This window comes from Sander lucioperca, chromosome 17, assembly GCF_008315115.2.
Source record: "Sander lucioperca isolate FBNREF2018 chromosome 17, SLUC_FBN_1.2, whole genome shotgun sequence".
Taxonomy (NCBI): Eukaryota; Metazoa; Chordata; class Actinopteri; order Perciformes; family Percidae; genus Sander; species Sander lucioperca.
Genome location: NC_050189.1, coordinates 8880385 through 8908345, shown reverse-complemented (window position 1 = coordinate 8908345; position 27961 = coordinate 8880385). Strand labels below are relative to the sequence as shown.

Sequence of the window (27961 nt, the reverse complement as noted above, 5' to 3'; positions counted from 1 at the left end):
GGCTTTGGCTTGTGAAATGAGCACGAATTAACACTCTACAGAAGTCCACTCCCGCCAGGAAAATAAAAATAAAAAGAATAGGGGGGGAAAGGTTCTCAGAAAAACTCAAGATTTTTATTTGCTTACAAAATTATGATAGTAATTCCTATGTGAAATTATGAAATGTCAAAATGTTGACTTAAATCGATTAAATAATAATGTTTTGCAGAGCCATTGATATTGGACAATTCTGCAAAACCACAGATTACATTCAATGACGAAGTTTTCATTTTCAATGAGAAGTTATTTATTTCAACATATGCTAACTACAGTATGGTTAAGGTTAGGGAAAGACTGTAGTTACGGCAAACAAATAATGATGAAGGTATGGTTAGGGCAAGCCACACTCGTGACCAAAGACTTGTCAGTGCTTCTTAGTAATTTTTTATCCAACGGCGGTTTGCACCTTCAGGTAACAATTCCAGTAATTCCCCCAAGAGCAAGCATTTAGTGCGACAGTGGCAAGGAAAAACTCCCTTTTAGACAGAAACCTTAAGGGGTGCCTCCTTTATTCTAAAAAGAAATCCTGTCCACAAAAACAATGTTTAAAAAAAATCTTTGTCCAAATGAAAATACAACTGAAGTGCAGTCAGGAGCATGCCAAACCAACAGGTGGCGATAACCCTAAAGCCATGTTGACCAATCCAAAGCTATTACCGGAAGGCTACCTGGCTGCAATAGTGCATCAACCTGTGAGCAGTTAGAGCTAGCACTATTTTGGCCATGTCTACCATTGCATGAAATGTTGCCTTATTTGTGACACCTCACAAAGGGGATAATGGCGCACACTCTGATGTTACAAGCCAAAAACTCTGTTTTCCCTGTATACACGACAACACTGAAAACAGAGTTTCTGAAAATGTTCACCCTAGCAGGAGTTTTCCAAAACATCCGTTTGCAGTGACCTAAAACGCAGTTTGTGTAGACAAAAGGCCAAAACGCACAGAAAAAGCAACGTTTTAAAAAAATACCCCTGTACTTGTGGACTAGTCCTTTGGGGAGTCAGTTACAGAATAAATGTCATTCCATCACAAAGGATGTTTGCCAGTTAGTGGTCTTGAACCGTGATTGTCCAGTTGAAGGACGCACTGTCCAACGACTGATACATCCTGGTAACAATGAGTGTATAGTGACTGTTCGTTCCACTCTACAGCACCTGATATACCCAGGAATAAACGGATGTTATAAAAAGTGCCAGTGAAGCATCAGAGCTCACTCTGCATGTGTCATAACAAGGTCATATTCACACAATCATAAGCACGCACGCACACACACACACACACACACACACACACACACACAGTGTACAGTCTGTACTGTATTGTATAATTATTATAACATCTTCCTGTGTTGCGTCAAGGGAGCTATGTCTCTAAAAAGCTGAGAACTTCCTCCACCACTGGTAATAACCAACATCAGTGCCCATTTTTCCAACTTACTCTGAGGCTACATCTACACTACTACATTTCAATTTTTAAACGGCGTTTGAGACAAAAATGATTTCCGTCCATTCAACCATTTAGGCTCAATACCATAAATGATCTCCGTCCATATTTACACGTCTTAAAATGCATATCAAACCATTCACATACAGCGGGCATGCGCGTGCCGGTATAAACATGAAGCAGTCTTTCTGACGCTACTCTGTGGTTGAAAATCATGAATGTATAATCTGAAAATACTTTGGAGAAAGAACAATGGCGAAAAGTAAGGTCAGGATTTATTTGCTTGGACCGGCGACGATGTGGAACTGTTCCTGAAAGGTATGTAAGCGATCAGACTGACGTGCGTTGTCGTTTCCAAAGGTCTCTGTTTCTTCCCGTCCAGACTACAACGCAACCTCAGAGTTTTCAAAACAAAACGGGGGCAGCAGTGTTTCCAAATGTCTGTTGTAGGAGCTCGGAAACGTCACAGCAGTGTGGACGCAAGGCATAAACGTAGCACAAGATATCCGTTTTTTAAACCAAAACGTAGTAGTGTAGATTTAGCCTGAGTGCATACATTTAATAAAAGTAATCCTCTTGCTTTGCCGCTTATCAAGCAAGAATTCCTGTTCGAGCACACGTCATCAGGATGGACACCACCGTGTGTAACCCGGTACATTTTAAACAAACACAACGTCCCCTGCTAACGAGAACTGGCTACCTTCCATTGAATAAGATGCTGTCTGTTAATGTGTCTTACGCACTACACTTTAATGGCCAAGTTTGATCAGTAAGCTCGCACTTATTCCTCACAGTGCTGACGTCTGTCGGCAGGAACAGTCGAGCTGACCACTCCGTGCCGCTGTCTACAGACGTTTGGCCATGCTTTCTGGCATCCAGTGCCAGCTGGTTTTAGCTGCATGTGCTGGAGGTGTTAAAAGTAAACATTGAGGATTTAAAAGTTGGCTGTGGCAGCTTGGAAGTCTTGGACAACATTTCAGAGAGTCAGACCGCCTAGCTAATGGGGCGTTAAGACAACTGAGAGACACTGCTACAGAGTTATAAGAAAGGTGAATAAAGTCTGCAGGTTTCGGGGATCCTTTAAATCAACCTGAAAAAGAGTTTAAATTTGTAGGTATTAGTTGTTTTAAGGCAGATTTTTATTTGATTTGTCATTTTTTCTAGCAGTGCTGCCAGATTTTCTGCTTAGTTTTAGACTTTTGGGCACATAAGGCTTTGTTTATATGTATACGTGTATGAATGTATATATTTGAGTATACATAATGTCATGTACCTACATCATGGTTTAAGTTAGGATAGCTCTACTTAGGGCTGCACGATTATGGCCAAAATGATAATCACGATTATTTTTAAGGGTGCTCCGATCAGGATTTTTGGGGCCGATCACCGATTGCTGTGAGCAGTATCGACCGATGCCGATCACCGGGTCTATTTTAAACGTTCTATTTATCATGTCATACATTTATCATATATTAATTTTAATATTCTTAACAACAATGCATAAGTATTAAAATTAACAGAAGATAATGTATTGTGAATTGTCAACGGTTTACTTTTATTGACAGGAAACGTTCAACATTCCACTTCCTCTGTTAGAAACACACCTTAAACAGCTTAGAGCTTAACATATAGCTAAAGACTTATTCGGAATAAATTACCAAAAAACTGTCAGTGTGTCTTTAGTGTGTTCTGAGCAGGGTGGGGCCACTTAAATTTTTTACCAGCCACTTTTTCCAGAATTCAAATTTATAAAAGAGAGTGCACTATCGTATTTTGAATTGCTTTATTAAATTATGTTTTATTATTAATACATATTTTATTCATATAATGTATTTATTATGTGTCAGTAGCTTGTTGATCTTTACATTGTAAGTTAATTTCCTATCCTGGCCTGGGACACACATTCACGGTTTGATAAAGGACTTATTGGACTTTAACTTATCATTGATTTTACAATAACGAGTGTAGCTCATGGATGTATTAAGTGTAGCTGTCCTCAATTTAGGTCATCCTGTACGTCTCATCTCCGGTTTTTCCTGCATCCACCGTGTGTGTGTCTCGTCAGTCGCGGGTTAGAACTGAGCAGCAGAGAGCCAACAGGATTAAAACGGCAGCAGCTTTCAAGCGACTTAAACATCGTTACAGTCTACATTGACGTTAAAATGTAAACAGGTTGGCAGGACGGTCTGAAATGTTGTGCACGGTCTTTCGCTGTACGTTTTGTCAATGCGCCACTTGTTCGAAAAGTACCTTCTCTTTTTCTTTACTTCGCCCTCAACAGCTTGTACATCCATAGCTACTGCTGACTCCGCGGCGGGCCTCTTAACACCGGGGATATGTCGCCACATTTTTTAACAGATAATTTTCCTTTCGTCTGTACCTCAGCTCAGCTAGCTAGCTAGTTACACGCATAGACACGGCGGCGTCCCGGACTAGCGCTGAAAACTAGCTACTCGACTATGCGTGGTCAAAGCCCCGGCTGTGAACGGTTTCATTTCCTGTAAGTTCTTCACAATAAAGGTTCTCCGTTATTTTGGTATTTGAATGTTTTTATTATGAAGCAGGAGAATCCGGAAATGTTAGGAATTCATTAGCAGTAACGTAACCCGATTCCTATAAGCATTGTGCATTGTTACTTAGCAACAGCATTCTTTGACAAAAACTGTCCAATCCATTACAAGGATACAAGGCTAATTTCCCACCCTGGTTCCGAGGCACTTTTTTTGACCAACTCGGGGAGACTGATCAGTCCAACTGCTTTTTCTGCCAACGGTCGGCCATCTGGTTGGTGTGTAACTTAGCTGCGTATAGAACATTTTCTCACGAGTAGTGCGTCATCTGATCGGCCTATCTGATCGGCCTTTATGGAGACTGTCGGTACACGATCCGTTCTGCCTGCACGATCCGTTCTGCACATGCGCAAGATAATACTGTTTTACGTATCCATACGACCTGCACGATCTGTTCCACGCTAGCCTATGGCTAGCCTCCACCGGGAAGCTAACGTTAGTTTAGCTAGCAGCTAATTCGGCTAACCGCTAGCTGACAGCTAGATTCAGTCTAAAATAACGTTAACTCAAACGTAATGGGAAAAGCAGGCTACAGCTAAATTAAGACTTCACAGTAATAACAATAAAGACAAGTATTGAGTGATTGTATTTTAAATGAGCACAAGTAAAGTAGAACTGACGTAACAACTGTTATATATGTTAGGTGTTTGTTATATATGTCAACGTTTATTTTCAAGTTTTATTTTGAGGGTCTTTTAAAGTTATTACATGCTGTCTCAGCTAGCAGTTAGCCGAATTAGCTGTTAGCTAAACTAACGTTAGCTTGCCTGTGGAGGCTAACGGCAGACCGCTACAATCAGCTAGCAGTTAGCCGAATTAGCTGTTAGCTAAACTAACGTTAGCTTGGCTGTCGACCGGAAGCGTGGAACAGATCGTGCAGTGTCGTAAATCCTCGTACAACCGCGCATGCGCGAACATTTTGCGCATGTGCAGAACGGATCGTGCAGGCAGAACGGATCGTGTACCGACAGAGACCACCGATCAAACTATTTAAAGCCTTTATCGGCCGATAACGATCGGTTCCCGATCAATTGGAGCACCCTTAATTATTTTGATCAATATTGAGATCACGATTAATTATCACGATTATTTGTTGATTTTAACCAAAACAAATTTTATTGTCACATATGCTAATTATAACTGCTTTCACATCCATATTGTGCTACATCCCTCCTTTGCTGAATGATACTATTAAGGAGTATATGCCATTTCAGCTGTTGTGCGACCGCTTTCCAAACATGTGCGTTTGCCGTGAAAAGATACAGGCAACGCAATTTTCTGTTCACGTTAACGGTGCATGTTAAAATGCGGTGATACACTTAAATGTCTGCGTTGCGCTCTGATGCTCCAAAACAGACGTTAGAGGCGACAGAAACATCGCTGCATGTCACGCTAGTAAACACGTTGTACGTTATCTGTTGTGGAATTTTCCTCACGTTACTCTGTCCTCTGTGACTGTCAACATCTAAACTAAGCTGCGCGGTGCAGGGAACCACTCTGATTGGCTCATGGAGGCACGTGATCAGAGAGTGGTTTACGGAGCTTTGGAAAAAAAAAAAAAAACCTTTGATACAGAGCGTTCTATGAACGGAATTAAGCATTTTAAATATCGCTCGATCACGTGAATTTGATCGTGGGAAGCCAAAATTGTGATCGTGATTAAATTTGATTTGATTAATTGTGCAGCCCTAGTTCTACTACTTACATGTTTCTATAGATATGTATATTGATTTTATTTGATTCTTTTTAATCTTTACAAAATGTTATGAAAATTGTTACCCAAGAAAAGAATACAAATTAACTTTAAAAATGAAGGGATTTTTCTGACCATAAGAATACAGTATTATTTTTTAAATACAGTTAAAAGAGTATAAGGTAAATTCTTGAGTTCCAAGTCAAACCTTTGTTGGAAGATATGGAACATCGAAACTGATTAAATGTAGCGTTACATTTGTTTCAACACTCCATTTTAATCATTTAAATAACAGTATTATTTATTGATGTATAATCAGTTATATTTTTGTCTCATCTGATAATCTTTCACTTCCTTTTGTAGTACAGGTTTTGGGCTCCATATGGATTGTGCAGCAAGGGGGAATTTGCACTCATGACCTGGGTATTTCTAAAATCCTGGCCCTAGTAGGCATCATTACTCCAGTTAGCATTTCACTGATGAGACCCCTAAGGACAGGTCCTGGGTTTAAAGTAACACAAAGACTAAAACTCAGACAGGAAGACAGCTGTGCGTGTCTGACTGGTCAAAGCCCTATTGTTTACGAATTTCACTGCTTTCCTTCTTTAGTATTTCTGGTCCTCAGGTCATCGAGGACTAAAGGAGATATATTTAGATACGGTTCAGTGCTCGCTACCATTTCTCCGTTACCACGCCAGCAGCTGGATGTAAGTATTGGTCCTCCGAGGCATTGAGCTAAGTGAATTGTGAAACTTGTGTTTATTTAACAGAGAATGTCCTCTGTGTAAACCCCAGTGAAACACATGCAACATCACAGAAGCTTAGTAACTTGTTTTTAACCTTCTCCTAAAATAATGTTATAATAATAAAGCAGGATGGAGGCCAAAGCAGCAAAGAGATACGCAAATACTGGAGGTGGAGCGACTGGGAAAGAAGTAAAGAAGAAAAAACAGCCTCTGAACTCTTTCTGACATCAAAATGGTGGGTTTCCAAAGCAGGCTGTTCGTCACACTCATGCCCATTTTACGCAGCAATTAGCCAGGTGTGCAGAAGTGAGAAAGTAAGAAGGATTTGAAACGTCTCCCAAGTTTATTTTCTTTTTTTAAACAGTTTTTTCTGTCGCTTTTGTGCGTACAATCAAGGGCAATGCCATGAATGCCTCTCTTTGAAAGTCTCCCTCCATCCTCATTGGCAAGATTCATCACGTTCGAGACTACAAAGACACGCACAAATAAAGCAGAATTTTTGTCTTTCGCCTGAAACCAGTATAAACACTTTTTCCTTTAGTTCATACGGCGTAGTTTGTTTCAAGCATGCCCTTGAAACGTAACACTGGGCAGTCAAGATAAACATTTAGCACTCATTTTATCAAAGCTGAAGCTCTACACCACTGCATGCTCATGCAACTGTAGTTTAATTGCCTCCGGTAATAGCTTTAAGTTGATACTGAAAATGTTTTAAACGACGAAAGGCCAAAACGTACACTAGGTTTTTAAAAATACCAGTGTAAGGCAGGCTGCAAAAAGATTATGCCAAGATTTCAACCTCTGAAAAATCCCAAATCAAGTTTGTGACTCAATGCTGCAAAAAAATCTTGTCCGTTAACTACAGGAATTCCCTTGTCAATAAACACGCTGTTTAGTACATGACTTGAAGGCAGCACTAATCTTATTGGTCCAGTTAAACTTCAACAGGCACATTGTCACATCTACTCTGATCCATAAACATATACTGTAATTGAGTAGTGATGACCAAATGAAGCTTCGTGAACCATTTCCTTTATTTTCTGAGCCCACTAGATGGCGCTCTTGGTTTTAAGAGGAAGGCCTAAGGCATTGCAATTCAATGTATTCTCAACCCTTTGTTGAACAGAGAGCGCCATCTAGTGGGCTCAGAAAATAAAGAAAATGGTTCATAAAGCTTCATTTGGCCATCACTATTAATTGAGACCTCTGTCTTCATATTTGCTTTCTCCTCCACTATCTGCTGTGATTTTCTGCACCAGAGAAATGCTTTCTAGCTCAATCAGCATCAAATCAAGGAGAAACTGTTGTGTATTTTCCAATCATTCCCATTGGCAAACTCAGAGTAACTCCACTTTTACCACTAAACAATCCTGTTACATGTAATCTGCTACCTGCCGAAAGGCCGCACAGTCTTGCTTTCAGCAGTAGGGGGAGCAGAGCCAGCAGGAGCAGAGCCAGGTCCCAATGTTCTTTGTTTTTGATTAGCTGGGTTAGCTTCAGCTAAGTCTCTGTGTGTGAGAGGCTGGAGGCAGGATTTAAAGACCTGCGCGGACAGTCTGGGAATGTGTGTGTATGTGTGTTTTGGCTCTCTCACTGCTGTGTTAATCACCTGAGGATAGAGAAGAACATCTCTTTATGAGAGGTAGGGGGTCACATGTTAGGGTAGATGAGGCAAACAGTGAGAGAGAGAGGAAGAAGAGGCATGTAAAAAAAAAAGCAGAAAAAAGAGATGAAGTGTAAAGATGGAGGCAAACAAAAACAGCTGAAGGGAGTGGAGGCCTGTTTTTACATGTCCCTTCACCAATACTGGCTTGGCTGTTATGTTATGCATTTATGAACACCAGGATGTGACGCACACGAGTTTGAAGTACGACACTCCCACATTATTTTGTTCCCATTCCGTGCAAAAGGGGTTGGCACGGGGGCGCCTGGGTGGCTCACCTGGTAGAGCGCACGCCCATATATAGAGGTTCACTCCTCGACGCAGCAGCTGTGGGTTCGACTCCGACCTGCGGCCCTTTGCTGCATGTCATTCCCCTCTCTCTCCCCTTTCATGTTTTCAGCTGTCCTATAAAATAAAGGCCTAAAATGCCCAAAAAATTATCTTAAAAAAAAAATAAAAATAAAGGGTTGGCACATTGTGGCTCAGTTTGGCTGACACTGAATTCCTTTCAACTTTGTGGGTGGGTGACAGCAATGAGAGGATGTGAGAGCAATAGGTTATGGCTTCCCTGCTGAATATGATTTATTATAATGCATTTCTTTAGCAATGTGTTTTTGTCTAAAGATTTGTTTGTTCAAATCTGAGTTAATGCGATTAAAAAAAAACTATACGAAATCACTTTGAACAACGTAAATGTCAAGAATAAAATATCACTTTAAAGCTAGTTACTTCCAATCATCAGGGTCAGAATCAGAAAAGAATGTATTGCCAAGTAAGTAACATAAGGAATTTGCCTTGTTGGATGGTGCATATGGTCATAAACATAATTAAAGGAAATAAACAATACATGTAAAAGAAACGATAACATAAATAAACAAATATGAACAATATTACTGCCTTTGAAAATGAGAAAGGAAGGCTATATGGTTTATTGCAGGATGTGCAAAGATGTTGAGAAGTGTGCAAAAAGTTCAGGAGATATAGTTTGTGAAATGGACAGGTATATAGTCCAGGATGTTTGTTAATGTAACATGTAGTATATAGGGGTTTGGGGAGGTGGGTGTTTAAGAGACTGTCAGTGGGGGTACCAGGCTTTCGTCGGCGTGAGGTTTTGGTCCTGATGGAGCGCAGCCTCCTGCCAGAGGGGAGTGTATCAAAAAGTTTTATCGGGGGTGAGAGGGGTTGGCTAGAGACGTACAAGTCCTGGAGGGACGGCAGATTGCAGCCGATCAACTTCTCAGCAGAGTGGATGATACGCTGTGGTCTGCAGTGAGGTACGTAAGCACACCGAGTTTGTTTTTGCATTTGTAGGGTGACCCAGTGACTGTCGAGGGAGTTTGTGTCCGGTCATTAATCAGTTAATGTTGTAACAATGCAAGAAAAGATGCAGAGACAATGAAAACACATAAGCCTTACTCACTGAAGGCTGTTTATAAAGTCTTGTACTTTATAAACACAGTTTTTCAAGTATGTGAGACCATTAGTGGTAAAACCCACTGGGCGTCAGTGACGGCGATGCTGTATAACGGGCAGAACAGGCAGAAAGGGGACATTGTGTTTGATGATAATATTTACTGAGGCAAACAGAGAGTGTGTGGGTGTCAGGTCATGCAGGGACGAAGCACAGAAGAGACAAACTGTGGTCAGAGATGGTTTCATGTTTAACCACACATGACCGTGTTTGTGTGATGAACTCACCTCGCTCTTTCTTTTCCTTTGAAAAGGAGTCAAACTTCCTGCGTAGAGATTTTCTCCGTTTGTATGTTTCTGTGAGAGAAAAACAAAAAGTCACCATGAATAACGTTATTAGTGATGCTCAAGAATGTGTGAACAATGAAGACTGTTTGTTCAGGGATGTCTGTTTTTCATTTATTTAGTCATGTACGTAAGTGCATATAAGGCTGCTTTGTGGATTTCCATGTGGATTTGCAAATGTAGACACACACACACACACACACACTTGTGCTTTGTATCAGCCTTAAATTAACTTCATAAACTCAATCATCACTTCTTTCTCTGAAATACAAACACCGCCCTCATTACGACCTTCTTCCCTTCTTTCTCTTAGTACGTCTGCCTCAGCTCTAAGAATAGAGCGCACCATTTCAATAGACCTTGTTTGTTTGAATAGCCCTTTGCTCAAATAGCCCTTTGCTCAAAGGCTGCGCCACCCCACACATGAAAAACAAAGCAAAATATTTTACGTGTGACAAAAATCGAGAATAGCAGTTAGTTCAAAACTATATTTAAGAGCATGATTAAAAGGAAAAAAAAACACGTTTTAAAGACTTAAAATCCAACTGAAATCCCTTTTTGCAGTGTCAAAATCAAATGTATTGTTAAGTTTAAAAAAGAATCTCAAATGCAATGTTTTTCCAGAGCTTTCAATCACATCCCACAGTTTTCCTCAGGTGATGGGTTTTGCTCAAATGCCAGGGAGATTAGATTGTTTTTCATCGCGTGGCAACTTAAGTATGGACAACTGAGTTATCTCCATGACTGCCGAGCAAACTCCATCTGCTTAGGAAAACCATGATGTGGTTGAAAGCTCAGGAAAAAGCTGATTAGTAGACGTTCAGTTACATTCCCTTTTTTTTGCACACTATGTTTGTGTTAATTTGTTTTATACACATAAATACAAATCACATTAAAGAAATATAAAATACATGTGAGTATTTGGTAGAAACCACTACTGTTATTAAGACAAAGAATGAGCTTTTACTTTCACTAAAATATAAAGTCTTTTAGTGATACGTCACAAATGCAGCTTGAGCACTCAGGTGAGGCAACGGTGACAACAAGAATGAATGGAACAACAATTTCCAAAAAAAGTAGCTTAGGCTTCGGTTACTCAGGGTGTGTTTGAATAAATCCTAACAAAGGACACGTTAGTTCTCCTTTGTTTGAGTGTGATGTCCTGAAAAATGAGACAGTTCAAGAGTCCATGCTACTTACACTTTATGCAATTAAGTTTAAAGTGGATTACATTCCGACTCTGTGGAACGCCCTTCCTATTAACTTACGTTCTGCAGTCTTAGTTGATGCTTTTAAAAAGCAGCTGAAGACACAATTGTTTAAACTCGCTTTTCTCTCATGTTTGTAACTTTAGGTTTTTAGTCTTCTAATCTTTTACCTTCATTGGTATTTTATTTATTTTCGCTTGCTTATTTGCTGTTTGGATCCTACTGTATTTTAACAAATGTTTATCATGTTTATCTTTGTGACTTATTATAAAGAACTTACAAAGAATATCTCATAGACATAATAGACATCGACATAAACCGCAAAACAACAGCATTCTCACTGTGTGCACAGACACGAGAGCATGCCATGAAACCAAAAGATATAAAAACATAAACTTCTCCCTTTTGGGACATGGAATTTGCAAAGTGCAATTGAATTTCAGTTCGAAAACCACAATTGCTGACATTTTGTGGATTTCTGCATCCATTTTGTTTGGTGTTTTTTTCCTAGCCAAGAAGTAACATTAGTTCCATCAACAGTGGAGTTTGATAGCAGAAAATACTAAGGTGAAGCCTCTGCAGCTGTAAATCGATGTTTACAGTACATGTAGTGGCTATTGTTGTGCATATGTGTGGGTATTTGTTGCAGCAGCAGCAGTTCTCTGTGGGTCTGGTTTAATGGTGTGTGTAACATTTCGGTTTTACGAGCTCTTACATCCTGCTCCTCTGACCGGGTTTATGTGGAAGAAGCCATTGTTTGGGTTACTTAAGCTGCTGTTTAGAAATCACTAATTCAACATTGGGTCTTTTACCTATTAAGGAACGATTGGAGTTCCCTGTGTCGAAAATCATGCCGTCCAGAATATTTGGGACTCTGAAGATGGAAATTCTTTGCTTAATTCCAGCTTTATCACAGAACAAAAACAAGCAAATTAAAAACAGTAAGGGAAAGAAAGAGTATTTGTATCCATGTCAATGTGTGTGTACGTACTTTTGTGTGTGTGTGTGTGTGTGTGTGTGTGTGTGTGTGTGTGTGTGTGTGTGTGTGTGTGTGTGTGTGTGTGTGTGCGTGCATGCATGCCGGGATAAAAAGGGTCAAATTCCCATGACTGCAGGAAATTAAAGTTTATTTCCAAAGCGCACGGCCCTTCCCATCACACACACGCCACCTCCAGCTAAGGCTAATCCCTTATTGTGTGTGGGTGCATATGTAGGCTCCTTGTAGGCTTCCAAGTATAACAGACTTAGATGTTTTCCTGCAATTTGAAACTATTATTTGTTGTTGGCGGAAAGTTTTGCATCATTTCAATCAATTACAGGATCACACATTGTACAAAATTGCGAGAATCAAGCACTTTAGGATGTGTCACAATTTCGTTCTTCTACTTCTATTTAAAGAGAGATCATTAAATTCCTCACGCACTCTTTGTTGTTGCTGCCTATCTTATCAAGGACTAGGGCTAGTGATTGTTTTTTTATTTATCTTTTGTCTGTCACTATTACTTGGAGCCCATAGTGACATCTTCAAATTGCATGTTCTATCCAACCAACATTCCACAATCCAATATTCAATTTACAGTGATATGAAAAAGGAGAAAAGCAACAAATCCAACTAATATTTCAGAAGCCAGAAAGCAAAGAAAATCTGGCAGTTGTGCTTGGAATTAACTTTAAATGATTACGTGATTATGAAAACACTTACATTTTCTACTAATCGACTACTCAACATAGTGTTCCGGCTAGAGCCAGGACTCTCGAAAAAGAGGCTTTCCTGTTATAAGAAATAAAGTAAATGGAACAAGTGGAGTTTAAGGGAAGAGAACCAAAGCGAGAGAAAGTTGAAGACGGACAGATGATCAGAGGAAGGAGAGAGCGAGTTAGTTTGGAGTCCCTCTAGACCAGCGATTCAGAGAATAGGGCATGAGAATGAACTCTGGAAAACACAAAATAACAGCGAATCTGTCTCTCAAGTACTGACACGTTTCACAAAGAATTCACTGGACCCTGCCAATGTAACCAACAAACACACTTGTGCACAAAAACTTGCCCAGGTGCACGCGCACACACACACACGCACACACGCACACACACACACACTCAAACTGTGGTGGAAGAAGTGTTCAGATCCTTTACGTAAGTAAAAGCACTCACACCACACTGATGTGATGTTGTGAAAACATACAAGTATAATCAGGAGTACTCAATGCTGAAAAATGTCCCCAGTGACTGTTTCTATTAATTATACATTTTATCGTTGGATTATTATGGATTAATCTGATGATTATTTTCTCCATTAATCAATTGATTGTTTGGCATGTACAAATTCAAAAAATATTGAGAAATGGAAAATTACCCAGAGCCCAAAGTGGCACCTTCACAATGTTTGTTTTGTCTAAACATTATTACTAATACATTACAATTATTATTATTATTATTATTAAAAAGGAAAAGCAGTAAATATTTATCATTTAAGAAGCTGGAATCATTAAGTGATTTTATATGAAAAATGACCTAAATGATCAACATTTTCACCAATTAATTTTCTCCGTAATCGACTAATTGTTTCAGGTGCACTAGTATAAACTGTTGGGGAGTTTAATTCATAACAAAATATCATGTTTTATAAGCTCTTTGTATGTTTTGTTTGCGCAATATTTCCCTCTGAGATTGAGTAGAAGTAGAAAGTGGCATGAAAAGAAAAGATTCAACTAAAAAGTACAAACACCTCATGTAAATGCACATAGTTACGTTCCACCACTGCACTCAAATGCCAGCACTTGGGGCCATGCATGTACAGGAATGTAAAGACCGGCATAATGAAGTAGAGTGTGCTTGTACAAAGAAACTGGAGAGGTTTTATTGCAGATGCAGCGGTAAGAGGCAAATAGACAAAAAGGGTGAACGAAGGAAAGTGAAAGGTAAAGAGAAGCAAAGACTGCAAGATGCATTTTTGTGATGAAGACACAGAGAGAGAGAGAGATGGAGACATCATAGAAACAGAAGAAGAAGAAACCCGAAAGACAAACGGGGGAGGGGAGCGCGACGGGAGGTGATGCTGAGACCGTGACGGACTGGATGGACTGCAGAGATTTCACCCAGGGGGAGAAACTGAGGACCACTATTCCCACACTTACTCACAGAGCGCGTTGTCTGTGCGCCAGACAAGTAGATTCAAACTGTTCCTGCAGTAATATCTAATGGCATGGTTTCACTGTAAGAAAAATAAATCTCTCTGGGCGCTGTAACAGTCATCTTTACTGTTATTGTTCCAGTTTGATCTTTTATGGGGCAGCACCAGAGTTTATACTTATGAGCATCACATGTGTCTGAGATCTGCTGTGAGTTAAAGCTTTTCATTGGCAAATCTATGCATCAGGTGACATAAAAGAGATATTGTCTGTAAGTCTCCGATAGATGTCACTTTAGTGCTCATGCTAACATTTTAGCATATCCCTAGCTGAACTTTGTGGTGTGTACTGTTAGATAATATGGGATAAGTCTTTATTGATCGCCAGAGGGGAAATTTAGGTGTTGCAGTATGGAGGACAGAAGCTGGCAAAATCAAAAATATATAAAACGAAAAACTGAATAGAAAAGGTAAAATAAATATGTCCCATTTGATCAATAAATTGATGCCTACATTCATTTTCAGCACATTCATTGGCATCATCCAAAACATCCCCCAGATTATTCCATCTGGAATACGTGGAGATATTTGGGAAGTCTATTCCCCAAATTTCAACTTGCTTGCCAGAATACAGAAAGCCAAAGACAAAGCAGTGAAAGATAAATGATTTACTTGTGTTTTCCCATGAATACTCACTGTATAATTAAACCCTGACCTGATGGAAGAAAAGAGTACATGTATCTCTACAGATAAAGAAAAAATAACAAAAGAAAGAAATAGGAAAACTTCCCGAAAATGAAAAGGACAAGTGGATGTCCACAGGATGTAAATCGCTTTGAGTCACCAACTTGTTTCCATCACTTGGAAGGAAGATTCATTTATTAACACAGATTCCCTTGAGACCCTAATCTCAAACCAAGTCTTGACCCTAAAACTTAAAATTTTACATTGCGAGGACCTGTTTTTTATCCCCAAAGTGTGACTGTGTAAACAGATTTATGTCCTCGCAACATGAGTAAAACAACGTTCACACAGGCTCAACATCCCATGACTCCCAACACTTTGAGTCATACGTGTTCTTATCCTAATGGGAATCAAAACCACGACAGAAGATGATCTACAAAATAATTTAGCTTCGCTGTTTAGAGTATTGGAGATCATGTGTAAACTGGGCCTGTGGTCAAAGTTCAGCATGTTATGTAAAACCCTGAGAGAGAAAAACAGTATTGGAGAGAGCAGCTGAGTCTGAGAAAAGCAGCCCAAGGACTAGTCTCATAGGAGAAAGGCTACCACAGACAGATCCTCCACACACATAAACACACACACACACACACACACACCACTTCTACAATCAGCTGTGTTTCTCAGCATCAGCCGCTATACTCAGTGAACCTCGAGAAATCTCCAGCCCCAATAAACATGAGATAAAAAAAATGTGTCAATTACTACTCATGCACACCCATTCATTCTCCCTTGTGGGGGGGAGGATGTTGAGAATGTTTTTGGCTTTAGCAGAAAGGGGGGAGGGACTGAGAAGTTGTTGACTTTCAAAGTTTTTGGCTAAGTCCTGGATCTTCCCAATCCTACCTACAGCACCTTTAAAGATCCCATGTTTTAAGACATACAAAAATACTCTGCTGCAATATAATTTGTGTCTAACCGGCAATTTCCACTGGATGCGGAACGTCTCCGGAACGTCAACGGAGTCATTAGGTTTCCATTAAAGTCAATGTGTGTATTTCCACTGACGGCGGAACGTCTGCGTCCTGACTCCGTCCCAGCTCCGGCGGTCCGCAGCCCTCCGGAGAAGATACGCAGAGCTTCTATTTTTGCCGGACGCCGGAGAGCTCCGCAGCAATTCAGCACGCGGCAGATAGTGCGGGACAGGAAGTCGAGCACAGAAACAAAATAAAAATCCGGGTAATTTTCAAAGTAAAATACATCGTGCACACGGTGGATCATATTTCCCTGCACTACACCTTGAAAACACAGCACAGCGTTGTTTCCCCTCTACTCCTCTGGATGGAAACAAACTGTTGTTGGTTTTGTGGTTTTATTCTACGTGAATTCACGAGATATTGTGGGTCCTCATGACTACAGCTGTCAGTCATGGCCGCAACAAATCCAGACCTAGTGGGTATTGACGGACAGCGGAGCACGTAGCCATTCCGCAGCAGAGCCGGTCCGCAGACGTTCCGCATCCAGTGGAAATTGCCAGTAATATGCTTTACACTTCAACTACCGTATTATTATTTGTTTACACTCAGTTGCAGAGCAGGACGTGGCTTTCTAATCCTGCCAGATCTGATATTTTGACTATAGTTTTTCGCAGTTTGCACACTTCTCCGGCCCCATATGTTGTTTTTTATCCTTTAGGGTGCATTCAGATCAGATCAAGCGATTCGCCGCAGAGTTGTGCGGCGGTGGGAATGTCACTTAAAAGGCCCATTTGGTATGAAGTCCTGCTGTGGTATTCAACCCCCCAATGTAGCACAGTAGACTTTACATTTCTCAATTATTGAATTCCGTCAGATCGTTTATGGATCTCGACATTTTCGACCGCACTGGAAGGCAGCTTTATTTCAGAGGAGAAAGACAAAAAGAAAAGAGACGGAGCGACTGTGCTTTGTTGTCGTAGGAAATATTCAGCTGTTCCACAAACTCCCGGGCAGTTCAGTTTCGTTTTGTATCCTCATAGTGTTTTCAAACTTTCTTGTGGTAGCGATAGAGGCAGTGATGTTTCCAGTTTACTGTACGGGACTCTACTGTAACACCGCCTCAAAAACACACCGATAAGTCTGATTGTCAGTTACATGCCTGGCCCCTAGGGCTGCACAATTAATCGCAAATGTTATCGAAATGACAATATGGACTAGTGCAATATCCAAATCGCAGGCGGGGCGCAATGTTTGTCAAAGGCAAAATGTGTGTCAAACCATTCTGAATTAGGTATTGTGGTGCTGCAGAGTTGTCCTAGCCTACAAATTACTTTATATATATATATATATATATATATATATATATATATATATATATATATATATATATATTTTCAATTAAAATGAGAATGATACAAAAATGATCATTCCCTCCAATATCGTGAATCATATCGAAATTGCAATATCAGTCAAAAATAATCGCAATTAGATATTTTCCTCATATCGTGCAGCCCTACTGGTTGCTTTTCTTCAAAAGTTGAATCTGTCTCATCTGTCATCAATCTGTCTTTCTCACACACACACACACACACACACACACACACACACACACACACACACACACACACACACACACACACATACAGCCTTAACCCACTCCATTCAAAATCAGTGGAATGACCTGTGTTTCCCACCGGACCGCCTGAGGACTGCCTGAGTGTGTGTGTGTGTGTGTGTGTGTGTGTGTGTGTGTGTGTGTGTGTGTGTGTGTGTGTGTGTGTGTGTGTGTGTGTGTGTGTGTGTGTGTGTGAACCTACTGTGTATCCTGAACTGCACTCAAAATCCCGTCAGTGGTATTTTGAGATATAGAGCGAGACACACAGAAGAATAAACACATCGTGCAGCATCCTTTGCCCTTTCTTATCATAACCGACAACGTCATTGCTTACACGTGTGCATGGAATGCCTTATTTGACCAGATAGAGTTGACTAACACACAGGCTTTTCCTCAACGTCCTCCTGCTTCACACTCAACTGGTTTGATTCTCTAACCTCAAGGCTGCCACTCCTCTTCACAAGCAAGACATAACATTAAAGTGGGCACTTCCATCAAGAGTCATGACATTAAGCAGTAATAATCCATCAGGGATTAGTCCTACACAATCTGACAAGCCATTTGAGCAAAGCAGGTTTGCGTCTTGACCTCTTCCACATTTGAAGCTACAAATTGTGTATAGTTTGTATTGCAAAGTTTTAAGATTGATCCAAATGCATTTCAAGACGCAATGAAAGTCTTGAAACATGCCTGTGTGCTCGGACGTTCAAGATTTCAAGAAAGTCGACGGCTAAAATTGTATTCACAAACTATGTTGTAAAGATATCCAACAAAAGACTTTAAGGTGTTTCTTGCATTGACAAAGGTTGCTAATTGACACCCAAATCTTAAAGAAATACTTCGACATTTTGGGAGATACGCTTATTTGCTTTCTCTCCGAGAGTTAGATGCAAAGATTGATACCACTCTCCATACAGACAAGAAATATGACTCTTCTGATCAAACTCTTGGCAAAACGGCAAAAAAAGAAAAAAAAAGTACCAAAAACTATTCCTGTAAATCTTGGATGTGGAGGCACCCAAATCAATTAAAAGGCAGGAAATCAATAAAAAAAACAACTTGATATTGGGAAAAAAACAGTCTGAACTCAAGAAGAGAAAACATTTGCGTACCTCTTGGGATGCTGATCTTGAAGTCCAGGTCCCTCTCCTCCAGGTGGTACAAGGCGACTTCCTGTAACCTGGCTCGCTCCAGCTCTGACAGGCTCTGGATGGGCACCGGCTGTAACCGCACACTCTGACCCAACATGGTTGCCCACGTGTGGTCCCCCTGCCGAGATCAGGAGAGAGAAACCATCATCAGAATAGTTGACAATTTAACCAAAAAACCAAAAGCCTTAAAGACGATGGAATGGAAATCTCTTCTGGCTGTATTCAGGGAACATTATCAACCAACCATCAAGATCTCACTCTCAGTCTCTAACAAGACATCAGGCTGTGAGCTACAATGTTGTAGGTTGACCAGAAGCTCCTAGTAGCTGTCTCTAATGACATCTAAAGAAGACTTTTACTTATAACGGAGTATTTTCCTAGTGTGGCATTAGTTGACTACTTTAAATTCCTCCTCCACTACTGATATTGAGCTCTGTAAACACTGCGCAAGAGGGAGAATGACAGAGTGAATATTGACTAACAGGATGACAGGAGACAAACAACAAGAGGCTTTAAGAGAGACAGAGGAAATAGGAAAAACAAAGTGAAGTAAATAAAATGAGTGAGGGAGTGTTGTTGTTCTGATGGTGGGATGCAACACTCACAAGTTAACAAGAACCAGACATTCACCACCGGTTCACCCTGTCGGAGAGAAATGTGTTTTTAATGTGTGTGTGTGTGTGTGTGTGTGTGTGTGTGTGCGCGCGCATGTGCGTGTGTTGAAACCCATTGAGAAACAATGAACATTAAGTCTGAGGAATTTTGCACAAAAGTGGGTACATCAATCAGCTACTAAATCCACACAACACAGAGGGACTGCACTCCTCTTTTCTTTTTATCACTTGCTTTGTCTTTTCTGTCCTTCCTTTCTTCCCTTCTTCCTTTACTTCCTTTCTTCCTCCTCTTTTTATCCCTTCATTCCTCTTTTCCTTCCTTCTGTTTTTCCCTTCCTTCCCTCCCTCCTTCCTTTTTGCTCTTTTCTACTTTCTTCCCCCTCCCTTTCTTTCTTTTTTCCCCTACATTCCTTTGTTCATTCATTTGTTCATACCTTCCTTCTTTCTCTTTTCCTCCCTTTTATCCAGGTAGAAGCCTCATAGAGACTAGAATCTCTTTTTAATAAGGGACCTATAGCCAAGAAGGCAGCATTAGTTTCCTCGGCTGATGCATCTTTAAAATTCATCACTTTATAACGTACCCTTGCTGTTCAAAATGTATCGTCTCTAAGCTCAAACCAAGGCAACTTTAGTGACATCACTTGGGTCATTTTCTCGGACTAGACCCACAGAAGACATTACACAACTGTTTTGTTTCACATGCTTAGTTGTAGCTTCTCATGCCACAAAAAGTGATCTTGATGTGTAAAGTTTCCTTTTACGTAAGGAATGATTAAGAAACGTTTTGCCTTTTTAACTATTGTTAATATCGTGTTTCCTAATAAATTATAAATTGTCTGCAAAACCACTCCAGGCTTTATACTTGCTGGCACCGAGCCCTGATCAAACTTTTACAGACTATAAGAACAATGAAAGAACACGATGAATAAAATGCGGAGGCAATGGAGGATAACTTGGGTAGATGTACTTTCTTTACTTGCAATATATTTATGTTCTAAAACAGAAAACATTCGCCGATTTTTCTACTATGAGGAGAGTTTTTAAGTCTCCCTTTTCACCTCTGCACATCTCTTTTGAATGCATTCATTACGTTCATATAAACATCATGCAACAGTATTTGGTAATCAAACACAGTATTGGACAAATCAATGGGGAAATTAAATGAAGTGTCAGGGGATCACCAAAGTGATTACAATTCATCCTGAAAGGGGCTTGGATGTGTGAAGCAAATTTCATGGTAGAACATCCAACAGTTCCATCCATTTCACTCAAAACGACAAATACCAACCCTTTTGGTGGAGTTAGAGGAAAAGTCTGAGGATCCCCGAAATCATTAGGATTCACCCTCTCGGCTCCATTCATTTTCAAGATTGTGTTATCTCTTTTTTCTAAAGTCTCTCTTTGAAGGAACGATTGACAGAACCTTGTCAGAGCTTATAAATTCACTTAATGACAAACCTTTTAAAGTAGAGTACATGCCTTTATATAATCACTCTTTTGTAAGCAATCAGCCTCAAGCCTTTACCCTTTAAAGCAGCCTGACCTAAACAAGATAACCTTTCATATTTGCAATAACTGCCTTCCTCTGTATGTCTATACGTATACTTCTACGTGTCTGTCTCATGACTATAATTCAGCCGGCCTCAGCCCACACAGCACAGCTTGATTGGAGAAAATTGCTTTGGCCTTAATGCTAAACGTAACCATACAAGTCAACTGTGGTGAAACTGAATGAAAGTTGCCCGCAGAGGCTGGTGAGGCAGAGTGACATACGTCTTAAAAGCAAACATGGCTCAGTGGAAAACAATGCAATGGGAAAGTTGGTTTGTTGTCTGAAATGTCACGGGTAAGAAATGACATTTAGGATAAATGTCAGGACTCATGGCCAGTCTATTTAGAGAAACCTATACATTGCCTCGTATAATTCCGCTCTCTCTGTAACAGATGTGCATATTTATGTCTAAAATAAACATTCATCACAGCGCACATTTGCCTCTATACATTCAGTATGTGAAATTGCACGGGGGGAGGGGGGGTCATCCTTATGTCTCCTGATATAAACTAACATTGTAGAGAGATTGGTAAGGTCTATCTCAGGAGTTGAAATTGCACAAGAACGAAGGTAGATGAACTTTCAAATGCAGTTTGAATGGTAAAAAACTGTTCAGCCACTGCAGAGATATCAATGTCTACAGTTAAGGAAACTGTCTTGTCAGCAAATGTGAGGGCGTAGGTTTCAAGAAGTGTGATATCAGTAGGCTATAAGCTGTGGGTGATTTCAACATAGATCCAGGGAAATCTACATACACTGCTGATAACAATAACCACTAGAGGTCCTTAGCATACAGTCATAAATGAGACACACAAGATGAAAAATGAGACACATGCACACACACCCTATACAATCAGCTGCAAAACACTTTGTTCATTACACTCAGGGGTTTTGTTGCTACATCCATTCAGTACTTGGTCTGGAATGACCAGTACTATGTTGTTAGCTAATGTTTTTTTAAGCTTAAACTGACTTCTCTACTGCTAAGCTACATTTTTCATTCAACACATCATGTTATTACCACTTCTTGTTGTTACATAGATATCATGCATTCTTGAAATATTTCTGTTCACAGTGAAGAACATCAACTGATGAGGAGGTCATGGACTTCTGATTTCACACCCAAACAGGACTGGGAACCATCAATCTAAAGAACGTATCATTTACATTAAAGCCTTGTTGAATGTTGCTCATATCATATTGATTAAACGTGTGAATGTGTTCCCTGTTTCCACATGTAACGCTGTGATCGTGTTATATGCCTTCAATCATTTGTGCTGAAACTCAATTAAGCTGAGTCACTCTGATAGGCTGGATTTGCTTCGCTCATGTGTGGATGTGTTGTTTGGCTCCTTTGTTTTGTTCATTTTTGTTAGTGAAGATATTTAAGAAATGTGAAATCAAAACTGGGAAACGTTGTAATTTAATACAATAAATGACCGAGACTGTAACCAAATTGAACTTTGCATGTGGTTTGTGGCAGTATGAGCATATGGTGTTTATTAATCTCAAGGAAAACCAAACCTAACTTGTCATGAATAACAAACTCAAAGAAAAATGACAACACAATGATGTGTTTGAGGTTTTGACCACACAGGGCCTGGGACTGTCAGAGATCTAAAAAGTCGATTCAACAATTGGAGTACAGATCCGGCTCTCTTTTATTAGATCTTCTGTCCAATTGTGGTTGAAGTCAATACCAGGACCCATGAAGGGAGACAATTCAAACCACATGACAGACAAAACATACAGAAAGAAAGAAGGGGAGTCCATTGAACCAAAACAATGCTTCACTGATACATGTGCATGTCTTCATGCAAACACAAGCTTACAAATCCACACATAGACCTTGTTGTTATGAGTCCTCAAGCAAAGAAATGACCATCTACAGAAATGTGTCATAGCAACACACAGCAGATCATACTACCAGTGGCAGTTATCTATAGCAGTAACATAGCATTACATCTAAGACCAAAAGTTAGCATAAAATTGCATACAAATACAATATACAATTCTAGGTGGCTTTATCTACATCATAAGGTAAGGTCTTTTTGGATATACCTGAGCAACGTATCCTCATACAACAGTACTTATTCAATTCAAACAACTTTATTTATCCCGAAAGGGCAATTCCGTTTCTAGCAGCCTTCAGACCCCAGGAACAAAACATTTATAGGCCTGTCACGATAACAAATTTTGCTGGATGATAAATTGTCCCAGAAATTATTGCGATAAACGATAATATTGTTGTTCTGAGACCATTTTCATCTAATATAATGATAATGGCATAATAATGCAGGTACACCTTTTCAAAGATCAATACACTTTTATTTCTATAGAATATTTAACACTGGAACTGGAAGACATTTTTAATATCCACAATATGTCTTTGATCTCCTTTAGTATGTCGTCTTTCACGCTGTTGTACAGTTGTGGAATTGCGTTTGTGATACGTATGTTCTCCCAGGTAATTCCTACTGGCTGTCAAATGTTTGCAGCATTCCTCGAGTGTTTGTGGACCACAGACTCTGTACTACATTTAACAATTATTTATAAAACACTAAATATTAAATTTAAATATATAATTAATAAATTATATCTATCTATATGGCTATCTGCCACATGGCGAGTAAATGTTTGTACCAAAATAGTTCTGTTTTTCAGTCTTCATTTTGGCGAAGGTTCAGCTACCTTCTTCTGCTCCTCTGCGGTCTGCAGGTCGGAGCGTAGCAGGGGCGGTCACACACACACACACACACACACACACACGTCACTTCTGTTTACTGATAGCTATCGTTTACCTCCATCACCATGCTAATTAATTAGCTAGTAAGTGGTGATTTTTGGCAGCCAGCCTTCCAAAAGAAAGCACAATGAAATTAAATAACCAATCATTAACCGTCTCTCAGTTCACCGTCTGGGAGCCTCTGACACACTTTCCGCACTCCATGTCCACGGACAGCAGTAGGCTTGTACCGGTTAATGTTCTGTGCATTGTCGGACACATGCAGCCACTTTCCTGAAATTGCTTGCGAGACTGACAAGTCTACAGCGGAGTGTATGTCCGAGCCTGTCTCCACCGCCTCCACCTGCAGGTTGTCAACTGTGTGCTTTGGAATGAAAGGGAGAAAACAGGACGCCGAGTAACACAGCGGATATCGCTCATTACTTCCTTAACTGCAAAGTGCTGCGGGAAACCCTGCTCCAACAACTAGCATTTTCTCTCTCTCTGCCAGGAGTCCCGCCTCCCTAGACAAAGACCATGCCACTGACAAGAGGGTTCACTCCTCGTTACGCTAAGGAACCGAGAGTGGTCATCCAGTCTCTTTGGTAGAGAGAGCGAGAGAGAGAGAGAGAGAGAAGGAAAACAAACAAGCATGCAAATGGGTATTATCGTGGCCGGAAAAATTATCAAGCTCTTTTTTTTATCGTGCGATTAATTGATTTATTGACTATCATGATAGTGATAAACACATAACACAACCGACAGCAGATTGTCAAAAACAAAATACAAGGGATGGGCAGTGAGTGTACACAGCTCTGTTTGAGGCAAGAAATGACAGATACATAAATCAGGTTCCCAAACAAGTTGAACACAAGCAGCTCACACTTCAGGAAAACAGGATGCTCGTTCCAGAGACTATTGTCTAGATTTAAAAGTCTGACAGCAGACGGAATAAAGAACTTTGAATAGCAGTTTGTTTTCCTTGGTATATCTTACAAAAAGTTATGCACACTTTTTCGTGTATATTCTTGCAAATGTCCAGCACCATGAGCGATCAGTGCGCCTGCACAAGCTCTTCCAGTGCAGAACCTGATTCGGCAATAAAACTACTTGTTTAGGTTTAGGATAATAATAATAATAATAATAATAATAATAATAATAATAATAATAATAACAATAATAACAATAACAACAACAACAACAACAATAACAATACATTTAATTTATATAGCGCTTTACATGGTACTCAAAAACACTTTACAGTAAAACCAGCACATATAGCACATTAAAAACAGATAAGCAATAAAACCAACACATAAGACAAGCATATTAAAAGCAATTAAAAAAATAAAATCAGGTGAGAAATGTAAGATAAGATCTTGGTTTGGGTTAAAATAAATTTGTTACGTAACTTCAAGTTACGTGACGTTACTTGAGAAGGTACGTTACTTATTTTAATGTACTTTTCTTACGTAAGTTGATGAGGCCAGTCTAGCTCACCCAGCAGAGTGTGTGCCCCATGTAGGCTGAGTCCTTTGCAGCAGCCCAGGTTCGAATCCGACCTGCGGCCCTTTTGCTGCGTGTCATCACCTTTCTTTCTCTCCCCGCTTTCTTGTCTCTCCACTGTCACTATCAAATAAAGGGAAAAGCCCCCCAAAAAAAGTATGTTGACTTTTGGTCTCACACGGGACACAAACAGCGGTTTCCTTGTGAAAGTCCTGTGTTTGACCCATACGTCCACTCCGACCTACTCCATTTACAGACTTTGTCGCTCTTTATACTACGTTGCCTGGGACAGCCCAACACGATGGCTCACGATTATATGAGTTACATACGAATGAAATTTGCATTATTTTTCATAGGTCTAAGTACGAACAGTGAATGACAGCAGCCTGACTTGATATATGTTTTCCAAAGACAGAAGTTCGTTCTCATCATCAAAGCCTTTTCTCGTTAACATGCAAAAAGACAAACAAATGTAACATTTGTGTAGCTTGTCTAAGTATACATTCCTATAATAAAAGTTACTATACTGTACAATAAATACGTGGGGTAAATAACCCAACCTGAATACCATTTGTTAAATTGTAGTAAGACCCAGAAGTGATGGATGAGGATCAAATAGGACAAAGACCTTTTCCAGGAGGGGACATACGGTACGAAGCAGCACCTGTTTCAACTTTCACATTCCTCAGCTGTTGTTTGGGCCTTTGCTGATTTTTTTCTGCTGCTCTGAATAAAAGCAAATTACGGGATAAAATGTTATCCTTTAGCTAAAAGGCAAACAAATCCCCAAAAATGTGTGTTTACATGCATTTGTGTGTGCAACAGAATGAAGTGTTTACATGAGGTTTGTGTGTTTTTGTACCCTTCACCTGATGAAGTGATAAAGTAAAAGACATGTGCTTTGATTGCTAACAGATGCTTCTTTTTTTCTACCTTTCACTCTTCTCTCCCCTACACCAAATCTCACTCGCTTTTTCATCATTTTTAAATCTCTTACTCCATGCCTTCCCTTCCCTCTGTTTATATTTCTTCCTCTCCATCAAGCTGCTGTTAATGTGATTGTGTATATTTGTGTCTCCCATTGGTGCTCCTGTTCGCGCCTCTGTGTGCTTTTCATCATTAACCTCGGCCTTTCATCCTGCCCGAACCTTATGGCAAAACATGCAAATGAGACAGAGATTAATAAGATTTAGCAGGAGGTGATGAGGTTTGTTTTCCCTTAATGACTAGAACATTTGAATTTGCATTTTGTGAAACTGCACACTTTAGGATCCATTAGGGGAAAATGTATGATTTAGTCCACACTTAGTCCGGCATTTTAAACTAATCATAGTGTTTAAATTTATGCCGGGAGAAAAAAAGTGGACCTTCTTTTGTTTTATGATATAATGTTACTAAGGAGGTGGACTGAGTTTATCTCGGCATGTTTACAGTTGTTTGTCAAACACTTCATGCATAAAATGCTCATTCTGGACTTTATCGGGCTGATATTGTGTAGTCTGGCAACCCTATTTCCTAAAAAAATTACTTAAATATACTACTTATTCATTTTGCTAAATAGATTTGCGGTAACGACGTCCTGGATTAGGCTCAGTGGTGGGTTGTTGGCGTTCAAAGCATACAGGACTTTGACACCAGAGACCGGCGTTTGCATCTTGAGTCCCACATATGGTTCTGTTTAAGCAACAAAAGTTAGGTTAAGGTTCAAGAAAGACTGTGGTTTTAGTTAAATAATAATAAACACATTCTATTTTGTGCTCAAACATAACCATGCACACTTGAATCATGCTTTAGTTACCATGAGTGGATATTGTAGGTTAAACAAATGAAAGACAGTGAACATTTTACTGATATGTTCAGAGCATTTTACCTCGCTTTACCTTAATAAAAGAAAAATGCAAATCAGGTTGCATTTCAACATATTTGCATAGATGAGTAGTTTATAAAAAAGGTAATTTGCAGGAGACAACACAGGATGAAAACGAGCAAATGTGGCACTCTACGGATATTATCTTCTGACATAAGGGCCGAGTTATGTAAATGGCCTGTATTTATATAGCGCCTTTCTAGTCTTAACTACTCAAAGCTATTTTACATGAACCATTCCCCATTCACACACATTCATACATGTGGCCAAGGCTGCCGTACTGCTCATCAGATAAACATTCACACACATTTACAATTGTCTTGCCCAAGGACACTTCGACATGGAACTGCAGGGCCAGGGATCGAAACCCCAACCTTCCAATTGGTAGGCAACAGCTCTTACCACCTGAGCCACAGCCGCATGATACATATATAGGTTTTACATGCAAAACATACAGGAGTTAATAAAACATGGATTGCATCCTTTTGTATGTTTTCAAACACATATTTTTCTAACTTTAAAATACTGATGTTCATGCATCAATAATTTAACATTCAAAGAACCTTTTTTATTTCTTTTCAAAATTGTCTTGTTAGGAAGTCAAACGAAAAGTAATGTGTTCTGTTTGAATGGGTTTCCCAGTTCACCATCATACAACAGGTCTATGTTTTCCCTCTCGCTGCCCTGAAGGCTTTGCTGCTTCATTGGTGACGTACAATAAGTTTACAGTTGGCTCTTTCTATCAACTCTTATGAGTTGAAATATAGATCACTAGTGCAGAAACTGTGACCTGCTTTTTCTTTTTGCTTCATGTCTCCTCTCAGTACATATAAGGTACTCTGGAGCTCAGTGGCGTTAAGTACACATTAACAAAACATACTTTTTTTCCACAAAAGCATACAAGAAAAGGTTTTCCAGTTTAGGAAGCATTAATTCAAGTGTGTTTTCTCACCCCTGAACCCCCATATTCATTATTCATGTTCCCCCCACTTCAGTATTTCACATAAATAATGTGCTCGATTCCTGC

The 27961-nt window shown here is 39.8% G+C and overlaps 1 protein-coding gene across 4 annotated transcripts in view; it reads right to left on the bottom strand.

The window, feature by feature from the left end:
* The window catches only part of arhgap36 (Rho GTPase activating protein 36), a 78557-nt gene that overhangs the window by 16705 nt on the left and 33891 nt on the right, over positions 1-27961 (bottom strand). For 3 of the 4 annotated variants that reach the window (XM_031304357.2, XM_031304360.2, XM_031304358.2), the window contains exons 2-3: positions 18632-18788; positions 9855-9923 (exon numbers count right to left, since the gene is read on the bottom strand). In XM_031304357.2, the coding sequence (XP_031160217.1) occupies positions 9855-9923; positions 18632-18788 (226 nt within the window). Of the gene's footprint in view, positions 1-9854; positions 9924-18631; positions 18789-18914; positions 18960-27961 lie in introns of those variants that run through there. The other variant, XM_031304359.2, reaches the window with a different exon arrangement.